Source organism: Mus musculus, chromosome 4 (assembly GCF_000001635.26).
Source record: "Mus musculus strain C57BL/6J chromosome 4, GRCm38.p6 C57BL/6J".
Lineage (NCBI taxonomy): Eukaryota > Metazoa > Chordata > Mammalia > Rodentia > Muridae > Mus > Mus musculus.
This window is the reverse complement of record NC_000070.6, coordinates 84,989,177-85,011,743: the sequence shown is the minus strand read 5'-3', so window position 1 is coordinate 85,011,743 and position 22,567 is coordinate 84,989,177. Positions and strand designations below refer to the sequence as shown.

Below are 22,567 nucleotides of genomic sequence, written 5' to 3'. Positions count from 1 at the left end.
AATGGCACATCTTACAAACGCTTAAGAACTGCTCAATCCAAAGAGAATCTCAAAGACAGCGCAGATTAGAAATAAAAAATTGTAAAAACTAGATCCAAAGACAAAACAAGCAGAAAACAGAACCTCTGGCAAGCTTCTCTCTCTCACACAACGATAACAACACAGTGACAACATAAAAATATAACTTACTTCTAGACACCAAAGTAAAGAGGGTATCAGCATTGACAATAGCTCCCAAATTTAAATTCTTTGCTCTCTATCTGATAAGAATTTTATTTTTCCTTTTCAGGACCTTGTCTCACTCTGGAGCCCAGGCTGGCCTGGGACTCATCATCTCCCTAGCAACAGCTTCCCAAGTGGGGTTGAAAGTGTGCACAGGCAGAGCAGCTAACAAATATATCTGACATACAGAGTAGGAAAGCTGCCATATAGCTAATGCTAACAAAATGAAAAAAAAAATCAAAGCAATGTAGACACGTTCCTTCTTTTTAAATGTGGGCTCAATGCAGTTAATGTTTTTACTTTTCCAAATAGTTCTGAGTTGCAGCATAATTCTAATCAAAGTTCCTGATTCTCTTACTACAGGATTTGTGTTTTCAAAGGCTTTTTTTTTTTTTTTCATAGTTAGACCTATGGCAAGGCAAAACAATTCTCAATAATTCAGTTGATAACTACCCCTGAGTTTGGCACCTTTTGGAAAGCAGCAACATTTTGACCATATGGTGTTTGTGAAATCCAGGTACTGAAATGAATGGAATAAAAAGAGCCTTCTATTAGATACAGAGAAATATAATGAACTGATAACAGTTCAAAGGTAATTTCTTGGTACTATTGGACATATATGTACCACAAAACAAACTTGGGTCTATAATATTTAACTTATACAAAGGGTAGCTCTAAATGCAAAACAGAGCCAAATAGAAAAGAAAAATTTATAAGACTTATAAAATATGGGATAAAATGTAGGTCAGAGAAATAATGCCTAGATACATTATCAAAGCCATGGTACATAAAAATAAAATAATTCAATTTTATTAAAATTTGCCATGTCTAACAGCCTACAAGAAGGAGAGGCAATCTACAGAATAAGAAAAAAATATTTTAAAAAATAAAGAAAATACTTTAAAATCAGAAGTGATTAAGGATTTGTGTACCATATGTGCAACAAAAACTTCTAAAGCTTATCCGTAAGAATTAGTGTTAAACTTGCTCAGTCTTAGTTAGGCTTAGGAAACACCATGACTAGAAACAACTTGGGGAAAAGGGTTTTATTTGGCCTATGCTTCCACGTCACTGTCCATTATTAAAGGAAGCCAGGATGGGGACTCACGTCAAACAGGGCAGGAACCTGGAGGCAGGAGCTAATCCACAGGCCAGGAGGGATGCTGCTTACTGGTTTGTTCCCCATGACTTGCTCAGTGTGCTTTCTTATAGAACCCAGGACCACCAACCCAGGGATGGCAACACCCAAAGTGAGTTGGGCCCTACCCCATCAATCACTATTAACAACATGCTCCTCAGGCTTGCCTACAGTGGGATCTTTTTTTTTTTTTTTTGAAAAATTATAATCTTTTATTTCATTATCCTCATTTTGTATAGTATTTTACTTTTTGACATAAGAGACAAGAAAAAACATGCAAATATACAAACCCACTAAATTACAGGAGCAATTTCTGTCAGGAGGTATAGTGATTAGTGACATATCCTTCTAGTAGTTTCTCAGTTTTTAAATTACCTTCAAAAATAACCAAGCTCTTCACTTAGGTCATTTGTTATACAAAACTCATCGACTATTCTTAAAGTGTGTGTTAATATGTCATCTTCTCCAAAGGCTACTAAAGATGTCTTTTGTGTGTTATGTTGTCAGAAATAAAGTGTAATATTGTCCAAATAAAAGAAGAAGGAGAAGGAGGAGGAGGTGGGGAGGAGGAGGAAGAGGAGGAGGAGGAGGAGGAGGAGGAGGAGAAGGAAGAGGAAGAGGAAGAGGAAGAGGAAGAGGAAGAGGAAGAGGAAGAGTTTTCTTACAGTGGGATCTTATGCAGGTATTTTCTCAACTGAGGCTCCCTCGTCTCTGAAGATTCTTCCTTATGTCAAGTTGACATAAAATAGGAAGCACAGTAACAAAGCAGAGTTATAAAATGGACAATAGACTTGAAAGGCTGTTCATCAAAGATAAGAACACAAAACATAAGAATATAATACACTAGGGGTCTGACGCTAAGGGGTGGCGCAGAGTGTTAAAGCCTGTGTCCAAGGACCCTGGCAAGCTGGGCTCAGATCCTGGGAACGCCAGTGAAAGCTGGAAGCCCGGGCAAGCGTCTGTGAGCCCAGTACTCTTACCGTACAATGGCACGTATTTTCACAAAACACTAGACATCAGCTTCAACACTTTTCAGAGTTGATATTTTGATTTATAATAGTCACTACTGAGAATATTGTTCAGTACAACATGCCAGAAATATGCTTTGGAACATCTAGGTAATTAAATTCTGTTCTAATCTCAAGCCAAACTCTATTTAATGACTTTTTTAATGAAGCAAGTCAACAACTCAAAAGAGCAATTTTTAAACCTACTCAAGAAGAAAAGAATCTAAAACAAATACTAAATATTAAAATGTTAAAAGTGTTTATTTTCCACAATAAAGAGCATGCAGTTCTGGATGTACATTAAATCACTGCAATGTTTAACATATAATAGTTCAATTTTGTTAGTTTACTTTGTTTGATATAAAGTTTCTGTATGCAGTCCTGGCTGGCCCAGAAATGACTACAGACCAGGCTTGCTGCAAGCCTCTTGCCTCTGCCTCCCAAGTGATGATGGAACAGCACTCTGATCCATCATGCATGTGCTCTTCACCATTCTTGGTGAAAAATAATTCACTACTTTTTATTAAGTAAAATCTTACTGGAAAAATAACCATACCATAAATGGCTATTTACACTCACAAAATTTTTGTTTGTTTGTTTGTTTTTTTCAAGACAGGGTTTCTCTGTATAGCCCTGGCTATCATGGAACTCACTCTGTAGACCAGGCTGGCCTTGAACTCAGAAATCCACCTGCCTCTGCTTCCCAAGTGCTGGGATTAAAGGCGTGTGCCACCACGCCTGGCTTACATTCACAAATTTAAACAGAGTTCCAAGAAAGTTTGTGATGGTTCAACAAGGACTCAGCATTTCCTTCAAAGAGCTGTTTATGGTGTAACAACTCTGTGGAGTAAATGGATTAGACTTTTGAGAGTTCCCCAACGTTTTTTAGATGGATTCTTTACATTTCCCCTTATTTCATTAATGAATAAAATATTCCCTAAATATATCTTTTTTCCAACATAATATTTTATTGATTATTTGAGACTTTCACACCATGCACCCCAATCACACTCACTTCCCAGTGCACCCAGGTGTGCCCCCAACCCTTGTTACTTCCCCCCCAACCAAAAAGCAAACAAACAAAAACAAAAACAAAATAAAAAGCATCCAATTTGTATTGCACATATACTCACTGGAGCATAGGCAAACTTCTGGTGGCCTGAGTCCTACCCACCCCACACCCTTGTCAGAAGCCATTAATAATGTAGCGCTACACTTTACCGTCCTGTCCTTATCACGATAAGAGTTTTCTTCCATGGCTTCCAGTCTAGGCTGTTACTTTTTTTTTTTTTGAGGAGGGGGTGCAGTTGTCATAGAAACCTTCTATGTCCCCATTTCTCAACTGTGACTCTGAAGTCGTCAATGCTACCACAGAAGTAGTTTCCTTGCCTTTGACAGTCAGAAAATCTACAAAGAATAGTATGTAATTGCCTAGGGCTGGAAAAGTAGATGGAAGGGTGGGTTGTATAGGCTAGAAGTAATAAAGATGTCCTAAAAATAACAGTAACTATAGATAGTGTAGAAACCTTTGGATAGGTTTTGAATTATATGTAATATGGGACAATTATATGGCTGATGAATTATATTTCAGTAAAGCTATTTAAAATCATCAAGAAATGTTTGAACCAAAAAAATTATGTAGCCTGTAAAATAAGTTTCATGTAAGAGACTTAGTTATTAGCATTTAATCTTCAGCTATAATAGAAAGAAACTGTACTTTAGGAGGTAAATGAGAATATACATTTAAATCTGACATGGTAATTTCCTCAAAAGTTTATCATTATATAAAAAGAATAGAGAGTTACACAGATAATAAATAAAGAAGCTTTCCGCTTACAGCTAAGAATAATCAATGACATTTAAGTACAATATGCCACATGATGTTAAATTGTACCAAACTAAACAATATCATAAACAACTGACTTAAAAACTTCACAATTCATATGTCAAAAATTCACTCTAAATGAAAAACCTAGTTAAATCAAAGAAGAGGCTAATTATATTGGTATAATCTTTCTTTTGTCTCAAAATAAAACAAGACAAAAAATTGTTCCTTCTTTGCCAAGCTGGCTGTAATAGCCCTTGAATTATAAGATCAAGCAAGCAAACTGTGTGTTTTCTAAAATATGAGTATCCTTCATCAAGTTTTATACTTAGGGCAGCTAAAAGACCTATGTACAGGATCAGCATTAAACCCAAAGGACAGGTAGTGCAAGGCAAGAAAGAGAGCAATTCCCTCGTGTCTTCTGCAGGTCACTACCAAGGACCATGTTAGCAGATCCACACCAGACCCTTAACAGGCAGTTCTGCTGCTACCAGTAATTAGCTTGGACAGCTCTGGCTCCAAGAGTAGCAGCAAGGCTACACCATAATGAGCTCAGCTGGGATTAGCAGGACAGGGCAGGGAACCAAGAGAGTTCAGGCATTCTGCATTGCGTATATATCTAGGAGATCAAACAAGGATGGCTGGCTAGGTTATCCCCTCTCCACCTCATTCCAAAAATGAAGCAAGGCAGTGTCTAAAATACAGGCTAATGAAGAACGACACCCTCAACAGATGAGAGCCACATTAATTAACACAATCCCTAGATCATATTATACGGTTTCTGTTAGAGCTAGCAAATGTGCAACTTGTTATTGTATGATTTTATATATATATATACATATATATGTGTGTATTTATATATGTATATATATAATATATGCACAAACATATATAATATATATATGGTCTTATTTATAAATCTCAGATAATTTCATTTTCAAGTTTTCAAATGTGCTTCTCTAATAGACTTTGAGCAACAAAAATAAATCTCAGATTATTTATACAATCTTGTTAAAAAGAAACTCACTTTTGAACCATCAACTCCTGGTTTTCTCTTTTGAAATATGCCAGTTCGTTCCACACAGCATCAGAGTCTTCTTGTCGGAGCTGGTGAGGCTCTGCTCGCTTCATTTGTCTGGATTCAGCCCTATTTTTAAAGTAAGAAACTGCACATTGAAAGTGGTATAAAAGTTTATTTATACATTCCTAAAAATTCATAACTATCTATGAATTGAGCCCAAATCTCAATTACTAATTTAATTTTACTACTTTCTAGATGACTTTCCTAATACCTAAGCATGTAAAAGCTAAAGTCCTATATCATAATTTCCTAATGCGAAATTGCTACCATGAAAAGCAAACTTTTAAGCAGACATATGATATTAATAAACCTAGGGGTTTATTTCTCTCATTTATTCTAGTATAATGGTAATAAAACATACACTGTAGGATTGTAAGTCTACAAAAAGAGACCACAGCAACTGATCCATGTAAAATTTGCTGACATCTGATCTGCATGTGGTAAAGATGCCCTATCACAGGCATGTTACTAATGTGTCAAAGAGCAGACTGTGCTCGGGTAGCTACACTGCAAGCGGGGTGAGCAGAGGTTAACGCCAGGGAAGGCTGCTTCATCACTGCTTTTCTGAGACATGATGGGAACCATTTCCCATTCATCAAAGGAAGAGGTTACAAGTGACAATTATCTACCAGCGAGGCCAAATGCCCTTTATAGTTTCATTTTCTGTACATGAAAGGAACTTCACTTTTAGTTTCTAAAAGTGCTGCACTGGCCGATTTAGAAACTACTTCTCTACAGAACAGACCAATGTGTATCATCAACAGCGCCCTAAAGGATCCATCTCAAAGTGGGAGGGAAGTAGATTTGCTATGCTCATCCAGTCCTTTGCCCTCTGTTGATACTGTTACCAGGGGAGCAACTTACCACTAACCAAGATCTGAACACCTGTTCAGGGCAATTGAACTGAGACTGCCAATTCATTCAGATAAGCTGAAGTTTAAAAAACTGATGGATAGTAAAGATCTTCAAATTGCAGACTAGGTGGAAATAGTTTTAAGATGGTTAACTATACATGTAGTTTTCATATTTCTACTGTCTTTCCATTAAAATGTAAATACTACGGGGGTTATAAAATTTTAACACCAGTATTTTATTTATTTAAAAGCAGTTCTTCAATAATACAGGTATTAGCTGGGTTTCCTTTGAATTATAGACATTTATTAAGCTATTCTATTGATAGTAAAGACACATACTTCTCATAATCACCTTCTGCCAGTGACATCTGTAAATGATAGGGAAATCTATAGTTATGGCTAACACATTTTTCTGTTTTCATTGGTTATGTTCTCCCTTAAAATCGTCACAGTAAAGATTTGACTACCAAATAATTTCTCTAAAACTAAACAAAAGCCATTAAAACACCTATATAATGCTCTCCATTCCATTTAATATTTAGGGAGATGCCTTTATGAGCTATGTAACTCACATGCCACTGTCTTCTTCCCACTGTTTTAATTGCTCTTTTACTGCCCTGTAGTTGGTGTGTAACATCTGTAGTCTCTCCTTGCGTTTTTCATGGGCATCTCTTAGCTCATCATTTTCTTGGCTCTATAGAACACACAAAGCAAGTATACACTTATGAAATACTACTGATCTCATTCTCCTAAAATCACTCATCTAGGGATGACTGGAAGGAAGGCCGTGTGAAATGCTGAGCGCACTTATAACACTTTCTTAAGCCAAAACCATTTTTTTCCTCTAGTCAAAGAACAAACAGGCTTGCTTGAGCCATTCAATCAATTCACTGAATTTTTTGTGCACTTTACATAGTTTGGAGACATACAAATATTCATACATTTATTTTAGAAATATTTATATTTTCTGTATTAACAACATAATGATTTATCCATGCATGTATGAAAATTATTTTATTAAAATATGAGGACATTAATCACAGTAAGATCAATTCTTAAGGCCAATGATCCACAATTTATATGTAATAAAGCACAGGGATTTCACAAAGGGAAGAAACCAAGAACAGGCTTATGCTATAAACAGTATAATTTAATGTTAGGTTCTACCATGAAGACTGGAAGGGGAAAAATAAGCTTACTAGTTTTGAAGCATTGCAAATGAGGGAACTACTTATTAGATATAGTCATATCACAAAGACTAATCTGCTGGTCTTTGGAATTATATTCATGTTACTACTGCCCTAATTATGAACTATGTTTCTCAAACTAAAACAAGCGACTTCCTCAGTTTTTGTTCCCCATGAGATACTCAACTTGGAGGGAAAAAAAAAAATCTCTCCAGGGATGGGAGAGATTGCTCAGTAGTTAGGAGTGTTTGCACCACATGGAAACTCATAATCATGTTCAACTCCAGTTCAATAGGATTAATATCTCTGTCTGGCCTTCATGGGTACCACACACAGACAAAGACACACACAGACACAGACACACACACACATCCACAAGGAGGGAGGGAGTGAAGGAGGGATGAGGGAGGGAGGGAGGGAGGGAGGGAGGGAGGGAGGGAGGGAGGGAGGGAGGGAGGGAAGGGAGAGAGAGGGGGGGAGAGAGAGAGAGAGAGATTGATTGATTGATTCATATTCATCTAATAAAGAATGGACCTTTAAACCACACTCATATTATTGTAAGATAAACCTCTACAATAAATTTCTAGAATAAACAGGTTTTCTCTAGCTTACAGCAATGTAAAATGAGTAGGCATTCCACACTCAGATTTAAATTACATTCTGACAGATTTTTCTATTAGCCAAATAATCTTACAAACACAACTAAATTCAACTTCTTTTTTTACAAAAACAGAATAGGAAACAACGGCTTACAGACAGAAGTCTGGGAGAGGGCTTCCCCTAGAGAGATGCACAGCAAACGTGAGCATCTTTTATCATCCTCTTTCCAGGTATTAACAGTGATGCCTTTATCCTTTAGAATTCATTATTTTCTCGGCCACTTACCTCTCATCTAAATTGGAAGATAATACTTATAGTTTGTATTATTTTACTTCAATTCTGTCTCATGAGTATGAATACTTTTTCAGTCTGCTTTGATTATACTTTGAGTAGAATTCTCCTAAGTGGCTATCAAAAGTATTGGTATGTTCATACCAAGAAGTGTTTTATATCATAGATATATAGAAATTTTTGATAAAGAAAAATAACATACAAAATGTCAATGCTTTCCTGGAATGCTCAGAAAAAAAAACCTATTATTTAACAGAAAATTTAGAATATTTTCAGATAACTGCTGCAAGGTTGTTAAAAGGAAGTATATTCTAATACCTAAAATAGCCATTAAATTTTAAGATACTTATTTTAATTTTGTGGCAGACATTTAAATTTAGTGTGTATTGGATTCTTCATCTTTAAAATATAACATATTTATATATATTATAGGACACAAAGAATGAATTAAAACTTGAATTTTGAGAATATAACATTTATCATCAATCAATATATAATCATATTTATGTGTGTTTCTGTTTGATAGTACCTTTTTAATGTATCATGCTGATCCATTAATATTCAGTATCACCAGCACTATAACTTCAACCTAAAGGAAATCTATCTAATATATACATTGTCTCCATAAGTTATGTTATAGTGACTGTCTATCCTTAGAAAGGTAAATTTTCTTTAAGTACATTATATTTATTTTATTAGATAATTTTTATTTACATTTTAAATGCTATCCTGAAAGTTCCCTATACCCCCTCCCCCGCCCTGCCAGCCTGGCAGTTAGGATGATGATTGTATTTCATCTGAGAAAGAGAGAGAGAGGAAGTGAGAGGAAATTGAGAGGAAAGCAAGGGGGGGGGGACGACAGACACACAGAGATACAGAGACAGAGAGATATAGAGAGACAGAAATAGAGAAAGACAGAGAGAGATGCTAGACATGGAAGAGAAGGAAGAAGGAAGAGGAAGAGGGGGAGAAAAGGAGGAGGAGGAGGAGGAGGAGGAGGAGGAGGTCATTCTAAGACATAAAGTCTATACAGAAGTTTCTAAAAGCCTGATATGGAGGAGCCTCTGATAAATTCAGTACACTTGCTTTTTTTTTAAAAAATGTTTAAGTTGTAACTAAAAATAATGACAACATTAAAGAAAAAATAATCTCAGAAAAAAAGAAACTTGAATTTTTCATACTACATCTACTAAACAGACTAAATATCAGTTCTCTTAACATGGTATGTCAGAAATTTCTTAATACATTTCCTATAAGAAATTACCTATAAGAAATGTTTACAAGAGATTAAGGTCAAAATACTTCTCAAAGCCTGAATTATGTAAAGATCTTCTGCAAGAGCTTGCTTTAATTACTCTTCTTAGGATCAAATTTATCCCCAATAATCTCATATTTTATAATTAATTTTTGAAAACTTCTTGTAAGTATTTTGCTTTTCTATGGTAATTAATGTCTGTAGCTCTATAGGATAAGAAAGTATTATAGGAAACCAATGAACTTTGCTTTAATTTTGTCTCTTCATTGCCCCAGTGCTTATGTAACATTTATAAAGTTCTTAAAATTTAACCTATTAAAATAGGGGACTCATACTAAGGTTTATAAGTCAATATAATGTTAATATTTAAATATACTTTCATACACATATGTGATGCTGTGGAATACATTTGTCTTCCATTAGAAATAGAATTAAAGTATAAAATATAACATAATATGGAGTTTAAAATATAACTATAAGATACATTTCATTTTTCCCTATTTCAGTACACTAAAACGCATAAAATCTAAGTTTATATGGTTACCTCTAAAGAAACAATGAAAATAAATACCCAAAGATGCTTTATAACCTTACATATAGAAGTTTTGCATTGAACCCTAATTCTTTAAGTCCTATTTCACATATAATAGTGAAAATAAAAACAATAGCCTTTTATCAGAGGTATTTTGCCACAACAATTCATACTACAAAATTAAGCATAAGAAATGATACATTTTATGTTATTAATTACCAAATCTTCCTAAAAGGCACACAAATATTTTGAGTAGTCATGAATTAGAGCTATTCATTAGATCATTCTATAAAATATTTACTAAATACTTTCTATACACTTTGTTTTAAAATGGCTAGGGACATTGAAACATTAGAAAACAGAAACTACATAAACTGTATTAAGTGACTTTCCTCAATGATATTTGCACATTCTATTCTTTTCTTTTTTATTTCATAAGAACAACAGAGATTCTTAATCTACTCTTCTGGTTAGGCTAAAGACTCCTTTGTGAGATAAGGTCAATTAGAAACATAAACTCTGTTCAAATAGCAGTGATTTGAGAACACATGTTAAGGGAAGTTAGCAAAATGAATATTTTTCCTTTTCTTTTTTTTTCTTTTATTTTTGGTGCAGATTCATTTTTTGTTTTTTACTTTTTACTTTTTTTTTTTTTTACAGCCAGTCACTGCCTTCCTCCTGGTCCACCCTCTCACTGTTCCTCGTCCCAGATCATTCCCCATCTTCCCCCTTCAAGAAAATGTCCCTCTACTCCAACCAAGAAGGTCTCCCAACTTCCTGGGGCCTCATGTCTTTCAAGGGTTAGGCGCCTCTTCTCCAAATGAGGCCAGACCCTGCAGTCCTCTGCTGTATATGTGCCAGGACCTCAGAACAGCCAGTGTATGCTGCCTAGTTGGTGGCTCAGTGTCCGAGAGATTTCAGGGGTACCGGTTAGTTGAGACTGCTGGTCTTCCTATGGGGTCATCCTCCTCCTCAGCTTCTTCAAGCCTTTCCCTAATTCAACCACGGGGTCCCTGACTTCAGTCCAATAGTTGAGTATAAGTATCTGCATCTAACTCTTTCAGCTGCTTGTTGGGTGTCTCAGAGATCAACCATGTTAGTCACTTGTCTGTAAGCACACCATAGCATCAGTAATAGTGTCAGGCCTTGGAGCCTCTCCTTGAGATCAATCCCAATTTGAGCCTGGCACTGAACTGCCTTTCCCTCAGTCTCTTCTCCATTTTTGTCCCTGCAGTTGTTTTAGACAGGAACAATTCTGGGCCAGAGTTTTTGATTGTGGGATGGCAACCCTATCCCTCCACTTGATGCGCTGTCTTTCTACTGGAAGTAGACTCTACAAGCTCTCTCTCCCCATGGTTGAGCATTTCATCTAAGGTCCCTCCCTTTGAGTCCTGAGAGTCTCTCACCTCCTGAGTCTCTGGTACATTCCGGAGGGTCCCCCCACCTCCCACCCCCATGCCCCACTCCTGAGGTTGCATATTTCCATTCATTCTTCTGGCCATCAGGGATTCTCTCCTGTCTCCTCCTTCCCCCATACCTGATCATGTTTCTTTAAGAATTTCATGCATGCTAGATGGATACAGAAGAAGGTGACTTGGAAATATAAATAAAAAAGAATAATCTCATCTTAGCAGAAGCATATTATCCATTATCACAACAATGAATGACACCAATCTCTCTGCAGAGAGGAAAGGGTACACATGAGGTACAGGTAGGGTTGGGGCTAACAGGGCGGAACAGGTTCCATCTGTGGGCCAGTTCCCCTGCAGTCTGAATGCAGTATATGACAGAGCTTGGATCTTATCGCTAGCTTTCATAGGTGTCAGTCAATTCAGCTTTCATGGACAGAGCTTCTCAGCCCATCTGAGGTTTTCTGCTCATTAGCGTTGCAAGACATGTTTTCAATATATTTCAATCATATTCACCTCTACTTCCCTCCCCTAACTTCTCCCAGATTCCCTGTTCCATGCCCCCTTCCAACTTCACGTTCTCTCTCTTCTATCTATAATAACCAGTAAGTCAAAAACTTAATGAATCTCCAAAGAGTGCATTACGGATACTTAATTTTATTAAAATGTATAAATTCCATATGTATTATATGAAAAATACATATAAACTTTATGTCCTAGTCAGCATTAGTTGTCAACTTGACACAGCTTAGAGACATGTGAAAGGAAAATCATGATTGAAGACTTGCCTAGGACAGTTAAGGCCTGGGGCAAGTTTGTGGAGGATTATCTTGATTCATAACTGATATAAGAAGGTCCAGCCACTGTAGGTTGTGCCACTCCTAGGCAGATTGTCTTGAACTTCAACAAGAAAGCTAGCTATGTAAGAGCCTGTGAGCTAGCCAGCAGATAGCTGTCCTCCATGGATTCTGCTCCAGGTTCCTTTCTTGATGCCCATCACCGACAGACTTGGTGTGAATCTGTCTTCATAGGTTCATAGACTGATAAAAAAAAAAAAAAACTGCAACTGCTTCACTGAATACAGATGTTTTGTTATTGTTGTTGATGATCTGATATCTGAATTACAATTTCCCTTGGATTAATGTTAACACTCAAAAAGCCTCCTTACCCACCTCAGAGTCTGACATAATATCCTGATCAACAGGAAACAATTTTTGGAATGTATTAACAAAACCCATTCTCTACCAAAGGGCTAAGAATACAATCAGATAACATTTGAGACCTGGAGTTGAGATTCCTTTGCCTGCTGTAATTGGCCATACACTGTTCCTATCACTGTTCCTATCACTTTTTTAAAGTGCTCTAACTTACAACTTTCTCTCTTCTGCTACTATAGAAACTCCATGAAATTATTACCTCATTGGGGGATTGTATTTGGGGAGATGTAAATATATGTTTCCAAGCTATGATCACTCAAAGGCCATAACAAAATTTCAACACACACACACACACAGAGGTAATAGCCTAAAAACCAAGAAGTCAGAACAAAATATTTTAAAATGCAGACAGTTTTATAAATCAACCTTCTTCTACTTATTCCTCCAGAATAAAAGATAAAAAAAACTATGTTGTATCCTAATCCTGATGTATCAGAATATGACTTTTTTCAGATAGGATTTATATGAAGGTAATCAAATAAAAATGAGGTCATTGTGTGGGCCCTAATCTAATATACTTCTAGAATGGTAAAATACAGACAGAGAGAAAGGCATGTATAAAAGACAATGTGAAGACATGGGGGATGCCACCTATAAGGCAAGGGATAGCTAAGCAACAAAAACGAGGAGGAAGTGATAGGACTGACACTCAGCAATCAGAGGGTCTGGTCTGGCTGACACCTTACTATTAGACTGGCCTCGTCTGAAACCCCATGACAATACATTTCTATTGTACTAAGCCACCCATTTGGGGTGATGCCTTACAAAAGTCCTGGTAAAATAAACACACTCGTTCTACTGTTACTAATACTATTTGCAGTGTTGTCAATAGAAGCGCAAACCTTATGCATACAGATCCAGTACTCTCCCACTGAACAGTATCCCTCAAGCTTCCTGTGAAGATGCTAACCTCTACCATGAGTTATTAAGATGGCAGGAACTTGGGAGACTACAGTGCTTGGAGGTCTGGCCTATGTGAGAGAGGACGATCAGATCAGTCTTATTTTGTTTTGTTGGCTTGTGTTTGTCTGTTTTTCCATGAAGACCATGAGACTGAATTGCTGGGGCTTAGTAGGAGGAGGAAGGGAGAGTGCTCCTTGTTACTCATGGTTATATACTGCCTGCAGAAGGTCAGCTCCAGATGGGATGCCTCCCCCGCCACATGGGTAGGAACTGGTCCCCTAAAGAAATCTCTTTCTGTGTTAGGGACAAATCTCTGATACTGTGTTAGTAGCAAAAGAATGCACTAATTAGTGATTAAACTATATAGCATTCCTCAGTCTCTTGAAAACCTCAGTTTAAAAAAAAAAAAAAAAAAGATCTTCCCTGCTTGAGCATCTGTGAGATGAGACTCTCATCTTCCCTTGTCTTTGGACTCAAACTGAGAGCTAAACATGAACTTACACAGTGAGTTCTGGTTCTGTTCTGCCTTAGCACTCAGACTGGAACTACATGTTTGGATCTGTTAGGCCTCAAGTTCATAACTATAGATCTAGAACTTCTCAGCTTCTGTTACTGGGTGAGTCAATGACAAGTTAATGTAAATAATCCTATATGAAAATAGAACATGGATCAATATATACGAGTATATATGTGTGTGTGCACACATGCATAAACATGTATATATATATACCTACATATATTAACTACATTATAAAATCTATAACTAATAACTAGCAACATCCTGTCATAAATATTAGTTAGAATTTATTTGCTCTCAAAGGCAAAGCAATAAAGTATATTCTTCTTAAAATGAGCAGAGAAGGAATTTAAATACATGTTCTCTAGTAAATTCAGTTGAAATAGAAAACATAATATATAAAATATTTGTTTGGTATTTTCATTGGGTTTGCATTTGTCTGTTTTGGTTTTGCATGCTTGGAGATTGAACTGAAGGCTGTGCACGTATTAGGTAAGTGTTCTACCACTGAGCTACACAGTGATCTCTACCTGGTTCTCATGTAAAAGTAACTGATGGGTAGTCTCCATTATCAAATTCATTAGGTTTAGGATCACCTAGGAGACAGATCTCTTGGTGTGTCTGTGAGGAGGTGGTTTTCAGCTGAAGAGGGAAGCTACACTCTGAATGAAGCAGCACCACCAACCCGGGATGGAGGTCTCAGACTAACACTCACCCCCTGCTCAGTGTTTCCTCTATAAAGTAGCTACCTGATACAGCATCTCTAAGTGACCTCAGTGAAGGGAATATGATGCTTAACCCAATCTAGTCTGAAAACATCCATCATATAGAATGAACAACAGGAAATTCTTTATTTCACTATGTATAGTGTTGTACTTTTGTGTCTAAACTAATGTAAGAAATTTATTCCCTTTTTTTGAAATTAATGAGTATATATTTCATTATAAATAGTATATTTTCCCCTACTTTATATTCCTAAGAAATCTGTTTTAAAGACTGTATGTGTTTACATAATAGTTAAAATCAGAAAGAAAAATCAGCAAGCAGTAATCTATGAACTATATACTTGTTGTGTTTACATTTATCTTTGCGTGCTTATGATTAAAGAACTGGTTTAAAGTTCACCTTTAGCTGTAGCGTCTTCTCCAAGTTTTCAATCTTTCTTTCAGCCTTTTTAAGCTTCCTTAGCTCCTCGGAGCCCATGAAACTGCTCTTTGGGGACAAAGACCTTGAGCGTTTCACAGGTGGTTCCTCGAGAATAAAACAAGGACATGGTTGAACTGGCTGAAACACTGGATTATGAAAGACATGCAAAATTAAAGAACAAGTAATTTTGAATACTAATAATGAATTATAAAAAAAAAAAGTCCTGCATGGAATACCCGAGAAATAACAAGCGAAATTACCACAGTGCTACAGCTAAAGGTTTCTCTGTGACTCGTTAATGAGAATATTCATTTACATTTACATTGTTTCTTTCAGAATAATGATGTCCCATTAGGGAAGACTAAAGGGTTATAGACTCAGAAATGCAAGAAACCTCATTACAAAGGAGGGGATAGAGGCTGGTCTAATTGCTCTATAAGGGTCCAAGGTTACACTTGATAGGACAACCAGAAACAAGAGGGAAAGGATTTTTTCCCCTTTGAAATAGTTTAACACACTGTGAAGTTGAAGGAACAATATGCTTGAGGAATATAAATACAACAGACAGTAGATCTTATACTATAATGACCATATGGTCATTAACTGTAATGTGGCTAACTAGAGACAAGAATGTGTGTTTATATTATGTAGCTCCATACCCAATCTGGAGACAGAATGCAGGAAAATGACTGTAAACCTGGGCAGCAGTATTCCCCTTTTATGCATGTCCGTACAAAATAGAAAAAGAAAATGTCTAAAACACGCCTCTCCTTCCTTTTCTTGCCTTTGGAGATGAAAACAGTATCTATTCAAACTTCAGCAGAGCAGCAGGCAGCCAAATGTGGGCGTTTCATCTTACGAGTGTTTCCTTTCACTGAAACAGGGTTTGAGGAGCTGCCTCAGGGTGAGAAGAGTTGTAAAGGGCAGTAGTGATACTGTGAGAAATGAACAAAAGCCACGCTTCGGGAAAACACTATCAATATTATAGGGCACATGTAAGAATGCCACGGCTCCACCCATTAGTCTCACTGAAAAGGTTTCCTTTCTTAGGGCAGCTTGTTCCAATCATTAAAAAAGTGGAAGGAAACTGGAACCCCAAACTACCATCCTCAACACAGGGTCTGTGCTTCCATGAAACACGGCTCATGTAACAGGTGTGAGGGAAAAAGTCTAAAATGCTTTCCTTTTAGGGAAAAGGCTACTTCAGCCTTTCTATGCTAGTTCTATAATATATAGATATTTCTATAGATATCTAAATATTCTATAGTATATTCTGCTACATAACATAATATAAAGTGCATACCAAAAAAGAAAGAAAAGAAAAGCAGAGAATGTAAAAAGAAATATGCCAAGTAAAATGTGTTGTTTTATCTTTATTGCTATCCTTTAAATCTCAAAAAGAAGAAAGAAAGAAAGAAAGAAAGAAAGAAAGAAAGAAAGAAAGAAAGAAAGAAAGAAAGAAAGAAAGACAGACCAAAAACAAATTAAGGTTGGAATATTTTAGTACCTGATATTTCAATGCCCTGTACTTTACATATAATACAGAAACAAATATGGATTATAATATAAATTTTTGTTTAATTAAAATTAGGAATTTAATTGACTACATCTTAATATAAACTCTAATAGGTAGTTGAGGAATCCTTAACAAAATAATTAAAGGTTTTAGTTTCAGTATATATATAAGGAAATAAATGCGTGTTTCTCATTGCTTCTTGACTCCTCCCTTGCCTTGCCAGCCTCTTCCTGACAATGACTAAGATGATAAACATCTCCACCTTGTGTTTTCCTTCAGTCCCCTTCTCTGAGAAATCCTGGTCACAAGATCTATTCGCCATCAACTTTTCGTTTGCCACTTTCAGTTTCTTCTGTAAATATTCAATTTCAGACTTCTGTGAGATCATCAATGTTTCCAAGGTTGATAACGGTGCCTGTTAAGAAAACAGTCTTTTAACACTTAAATATAAAAACTCATTTATGATTATATTTTACATAATCTACAAATATGGGTATATTAGTATTATACCATATAAATCATAAACATCCTTGGAAAAATCATTTTAACAGCATACTGTAAGCTATAAGAGGTTAGAACCAAGTCCAGGCATTATATACACAAGGCCCTGGGAAAGATTAAAAAAAAAACCCTTTTATATAAACTATATCATTCTAATAGAGTGTCATTTTAAAGCTAAAACACCAAGAATCTATACAAATGTATAGATAGTGATATACTGTTGACATATATACTTAAAAGTAAAAAACTTTAAATTGAGGCTCCATGCTATAGCCTACATCTATAAATATATGAACCAATTATTATGAGCTTATGATACAGACAGGCATCCCTTCACTGACCATTGCTTTTACCATCTGAACATCAGGAGTCACACAGGGGCACAAAATATGGACCTAGGGCAAGGAGGGTGCCAGCACCATGCAGACTTTACCAGCCTATGGAGTACTAATAATGACACATCAATAAGTCAATATGCTGTTTAAGATTCTCTTTAGAGATCTGTTTATATCTCATAAACTGTTAGTGTTTAGTCCCAAATTCTAATAATGGGAACCATAGGTAACCTGCTTATGAAAACAATCTTTCTGTGGTATTCTACCATTTTCTCTTAATGATTTGAGACCAGAAAATTCATGTACAAACACTTCTCCAACTTAATCACTTGCTTTCCAAATGATGAATCATTATGAAAATAATGTTTTCACTGATTTAACCTTTTTAAAGGATTTGCATATATATTATCTGTGTCTGAGTGTATGGATCAGGAGTGTACGTACAGGAGCCATAGGAACGTTGGGTTCCAATCCCCTGAGACTGTAATCATGGCTGACACTGGACCACCATGCTGGGAACTAAATCCAGGTACTCTGCAAAAGCAGCAAGGGTTTGAATCCCTGAGCCACTTCTCCAGCCCATTATTGTTGATTTAATCACAACAAAATGCCAAATCTTAGAATGTAAATATTATCAATATGGATCAAGTTAGCCCTGAAAATATTTTTTCATTCAAAATTATGCACAGGGCCATCCATCCTAAATGATATTACCAAAACTCTGACAACTTATAAATGCAATTATGTACATGTGTGTATACAATTTATGTGCATATCTGTTTATGTACATTCTGAACAAAGGTAATACCATTTTATTCTTATTTCTGTTTTCTTTTTTAGTAGAATAAGATAAAAATCCATAGTCCTAACATATAGTTTGGGGATGAGAGAACTATTTTACTTATAAGACTGTATTTTTAGGAATCCTTTGCATTTAAATCACCTGATTAATGTCTAGGAGGTTAAATGTCTAGGGGGTTAATTTACCATACTGCAAACACTTCCTTCAGAGGTGTTTGTCTTGTACTGCCAAGATCACACATCATTTTATTTTGAATACTAAATTAGTGTTCAAAGTGTCTAAAACTGTCTTAAGCCACTTTTATTCTGGTCTACGTAACTTGCCCCTTCTTGTCTTCCTGGTATTTTACACATCATGCTATTTTGATTTTTCCCTCCTATTAAAATCAAACATATGCTATTCAAAAATATTTCCTTTGTCTGACAAGCTAAAAACATTTAAAAGGTATGCTGCTCTTGTCCATGCCACCATATATGTACACACACACACACACACACACACACACACACACGTTGTTTTTGTTGTTGTTTGTTTGTTTTTTGTTTTGTTGTTGTTGCTTTTTTTTTTCTGTGTGTAGCTCTGGCTATCCTAGAATTCAGTTGTAGACCAATCTGGCCTCAAATTCAAAGACCCACGAGCCTCTACCTCCCAAGTGCTAGCATGAAAGGCATGTGCCACCATATCTGGTTACAAGGGATATCTTAACTTCTTGTCATTTGCTAAATAGATTTTGAATAACTTTTCAAGGTTAACCAAACTTTATAATAAAACAGGAGAAACATAATTTTAGTCTGTGAGTATATGTAGTAAGAAATCGGAGGTTTTTTTAAAAATGTGAGTTGTTAAGACATTAGATTACAATAAGTGAAGATTATTTAAAATTTAATATGCAATTATAAATAGGTCAAATGTTCATAAAGGCATTAAAATGTTCCAAAAGTAGACACTGGCACTGAAATTATGTCTTCTTATATTCTTTTCATTAACATTAGTGATGTTTTTAATAATACAAAGATATTTAAGCAGCATTTTTAAAAATTCAACACACTACTGTTAAATTTTGAAAAAAATAATAAATCAAATTTACATAGGATCTAGCAGATAATGCAAGCAAGTAAAACGGGTTGTACTTGGTTTTGAAGTCACTAAGCAGAGACATTTGTATCCACCATCTTATGTAATTCTATTCTTCTTTTTCTCAAATTATGTAAATCGTGTGTCCTTTAAATGACTCTCATCACTCTGACAAGAGATATATTCATAATTTTTCACTTTTTTCCTTAAAACAACCATCTTTTAATGTAAGTGCAGGCTGGGCTGGTGCTGAATACTGCAACCTCAATCCTTAGGACAGGAGGGTTACCCAGTATGAGGTCACCCTAGTATACAACGAAAATCCCTGGCTATCCTGCTCTGTAAGGCAAGACTGTTCTGAAGTTACAAACAAAACAATACAACCATGAAACAACACGCTGTGTGAACACAGTCTACACTGCTGCTCTCGTGTAAAACTTATTCATGGTATTCCCACCCAATTATTTTCAAGGAAAACATCACTCTCTAAGGCTAGATGTACTTATTTTCTAAGAGAAACCCAGTTAAAGTTTCTCCCAATTTATGATTTCTATGTTTTAAAAACGTTGTGAGAGGAGTTTAACCTTCTTTAACTTTCTAGAGAAATTGGAAAATATGCATCAAAGTCCATAAAAATACACTCAGTATTCTATTATGCTAAGAATTCAGAAACGTATCCATGATAAGTTGAGGGAAGAAGGCTATGCAGCACACAGAGCAAGCCGGGCAAGCATGAGACAAAGCTAAACTTCACAGTGTCAGAAATAGTAAGTGGAAAGATTAACTATGAATTTTCATGTTTTTATGTTTTTTCCAGTGATCATTTCATTAAATATTTTCCATTTTTTCTACAAAAAAGGGAATAAACCCAGGCTATCTTTAATTGCAGACTTTCAAGGAAGAGGAGATAATAATTCTACACTTTAAATATATATTTAAAAATTATCCTCATAATACGCTAGGGTTATGAGCTTTGGAGAGAGAGAATACAGGTACTGTATCCCTGTCATTGCATCCATGTGCTGATGCTACAACAGAACATCTGGAGGGATACAGGTACTGTATCCTTGTCATTGCATCCATGTTCTAGTTCTACAACAGAACATCTGGATTTGCATGATCTACATGAGGAAAAACAGCTTAGTTATCACACATTTGGAAGCTGAGAGCTCTGGAAAATTGGTTCGAGTTCTGAAGAAGGCCTTCCTTGCCATACCACATCATGACAGAGAGCAACAAGGCAAATTAGGTTCTAAAGAAACAGACTAAATGAAAGGCAGGAAACCAGAGTATCAAGCTCATTTTGTTTGTTTGTTTTTAGAGACGGAGTTTCTCTGTGTAACCCTGGCTATCCTAGAACTCTGTAGACCAGGCTAGCCTTGAACTCATGGAGATCCACCTGCTTCTGCCTCCCAAGTGTGGTATTAAAGGCATGTACCAATACTACCTGGCTCAAGTTAACTTTCCTACAAGAGCTCTGTCAGCCTTTAACTGACTGTTCCCACAAAAACTACACCAACCCTTTCCAAGCACCACATACCCAATAACCTAGTTCTCTCACCATCCCCACTCAAAGGTGTTACAGTTCCTAATATCTCCACACTGAAGAACAAGTACACCACAAATGAACCATGGGAAGATAAACCATAAGCAAACCACAATATCTAAACACTATATACAAGGCTTGGTGACTACAGATCGGGATCTTGCTCACCTGGGTAATATAGTATTTATTACATTACCAAATTATAAATTCACTCTTGTGTCTTACTGGGCTGCATCTTAACTTACTCCTTTTCAAACTTAACAATATCAAATACAAAACCATGAACTTGTTTGTACACACACAGCTCATCTACTATGGATTACATCCTTACATACCATCATGCACCTTTATCTTCTTTAAGAGCCAACATAACAAAATCAAGCTAGGAAACCAAAGGACTTCTTTAAGGAAGTCTGTTCTTAAAGTATAACCTGCAACATCTTAGAATTTTTTATCTTGGAAATAATTTGGAGATAATTCCTTTTCCTATAATAAGAAATCTTGGGCTACATTTTTAGTTTATTTTCTTGTAACAAATGGTGCAGTGTGAGGTCATAGTTTAATGTGGTAAGAAACAATCAGAGGAATATCTTAATTGCAGACTTTCAAGGAAGAGGAGATAATAATTCTACCCTTTAAATAATTTTTAAAAATCAATATACATTCAACACTATTAAATATTAATATCAATATAATATTAAATATCAATATACATTCAACCCTGTAAAAGCCTATAGTTGGAAGTAATCACAGTTTTGATTTGGTGCTAAAGATTGAAACCAAGGCCCCCAGTCTGATAAATAAATGCTACGTAATACCTTTACAATTTGGTCCTTAAGGTCATTTTGTTTTGTTTTGTTTTGTTTTGTTTTGTTTGAAAATCCTATATAAATATAGAATTTGAAAAGAAAGTAACTTTTCAATGTTATATCAATGGTCTAAAAATAATTTTTAGGTAGATCTATTTCCAATTTTCTGAGGAACCTCCAGATTGATTTCCAGAGTGTTTGTACCAGTTTGCACTCCCACCAGCAAAGGAAGAGTGTTCCTCTTTCTCCACATCCTTGCCAACATGTGCTGTCACCTGAGTTTTTGATCTTAGTCATTCTGATTGTGTAAGATGGAATCTCAGGGTTGTTTTGATTTGGTCTTCCCTGATCACTAAAGACTTTGAACATTTAAGTGCTTCTCAGATATTTGAAATTCTTCTGTTGTGAATTCTGTTTATATCTATACCCATTTTTTTTGAGTGGGTTATTTGGTTTTATGGAGGGTAGCTTCTTGAGTTCTTTATATATTTTATATATTAGCCCTCTTTCAAATGTGGGGTTAGTGAAGATTTTTTTCCCAATCTGGAGGTTGTCGATTTGTCCTATTGACTATGTCCCTTTGCCTTACAGAAGTTTGCCCGTTTCATGAGGTCCCATTTATCAATTGTTGATCTTAGAGCCTCAGCCATTGGAGTTCTGTTTAGAAAGCTTCCCCAGAACCCATGTTTCTCTTCTATTAGATTCAGTGTACCTGGTTTCATGTTGAGGTCCTTGATCCATTTGGACTTGAGCTTTGTGCATGGTGACAACTATGAATCTATTTTCATTTTTCTACATAC

At 35.9% G+C, this 22,567-nt stretch overlaps 1 protein-coding gene across 8 annotated transcripts in view; it reads right to left on the bottom strand.

Annotated features, from left to right (window-relative positions):
- The window catches only part of Cntln (centlein, centrosomal protein), a 250,137-nt gene that overhangs the window by 120,180 nt on the left and 107,390 nt on the right, over positions 1–22,567 (bottom strand). For 6 of the 8 annotated variants that reach the window (XM_006538026.4, XM_006538027.4, XM_030253626.1 and 3 more), the window contains 4 exons: positions 16,963–17,115; positions 15,164–15,289; positions 6,700–6,821; positions 5,220–5,339 (listed from right to left, as the gene is read on the bottom strand). In XM_006538026.4, the coding sequence (XP_006538089.1) occupies positions 5,220–5,339; positions 6,700–6,821; positions 15,164–15,289; positions 16,963–17,115 (521 nt within the window). Of the gene's footprint in view, positions 1–5,219; positions 5,340–6,699; positions 6,822–12,189; positions 12,442–15,163; positions 15,290–16,962; positions 17,116–22,567 lie in introns of those variants that run through there. The other 2 variants (XM_011250056.3, XM_006538031.4) reach the window with 2 other exon arrangements.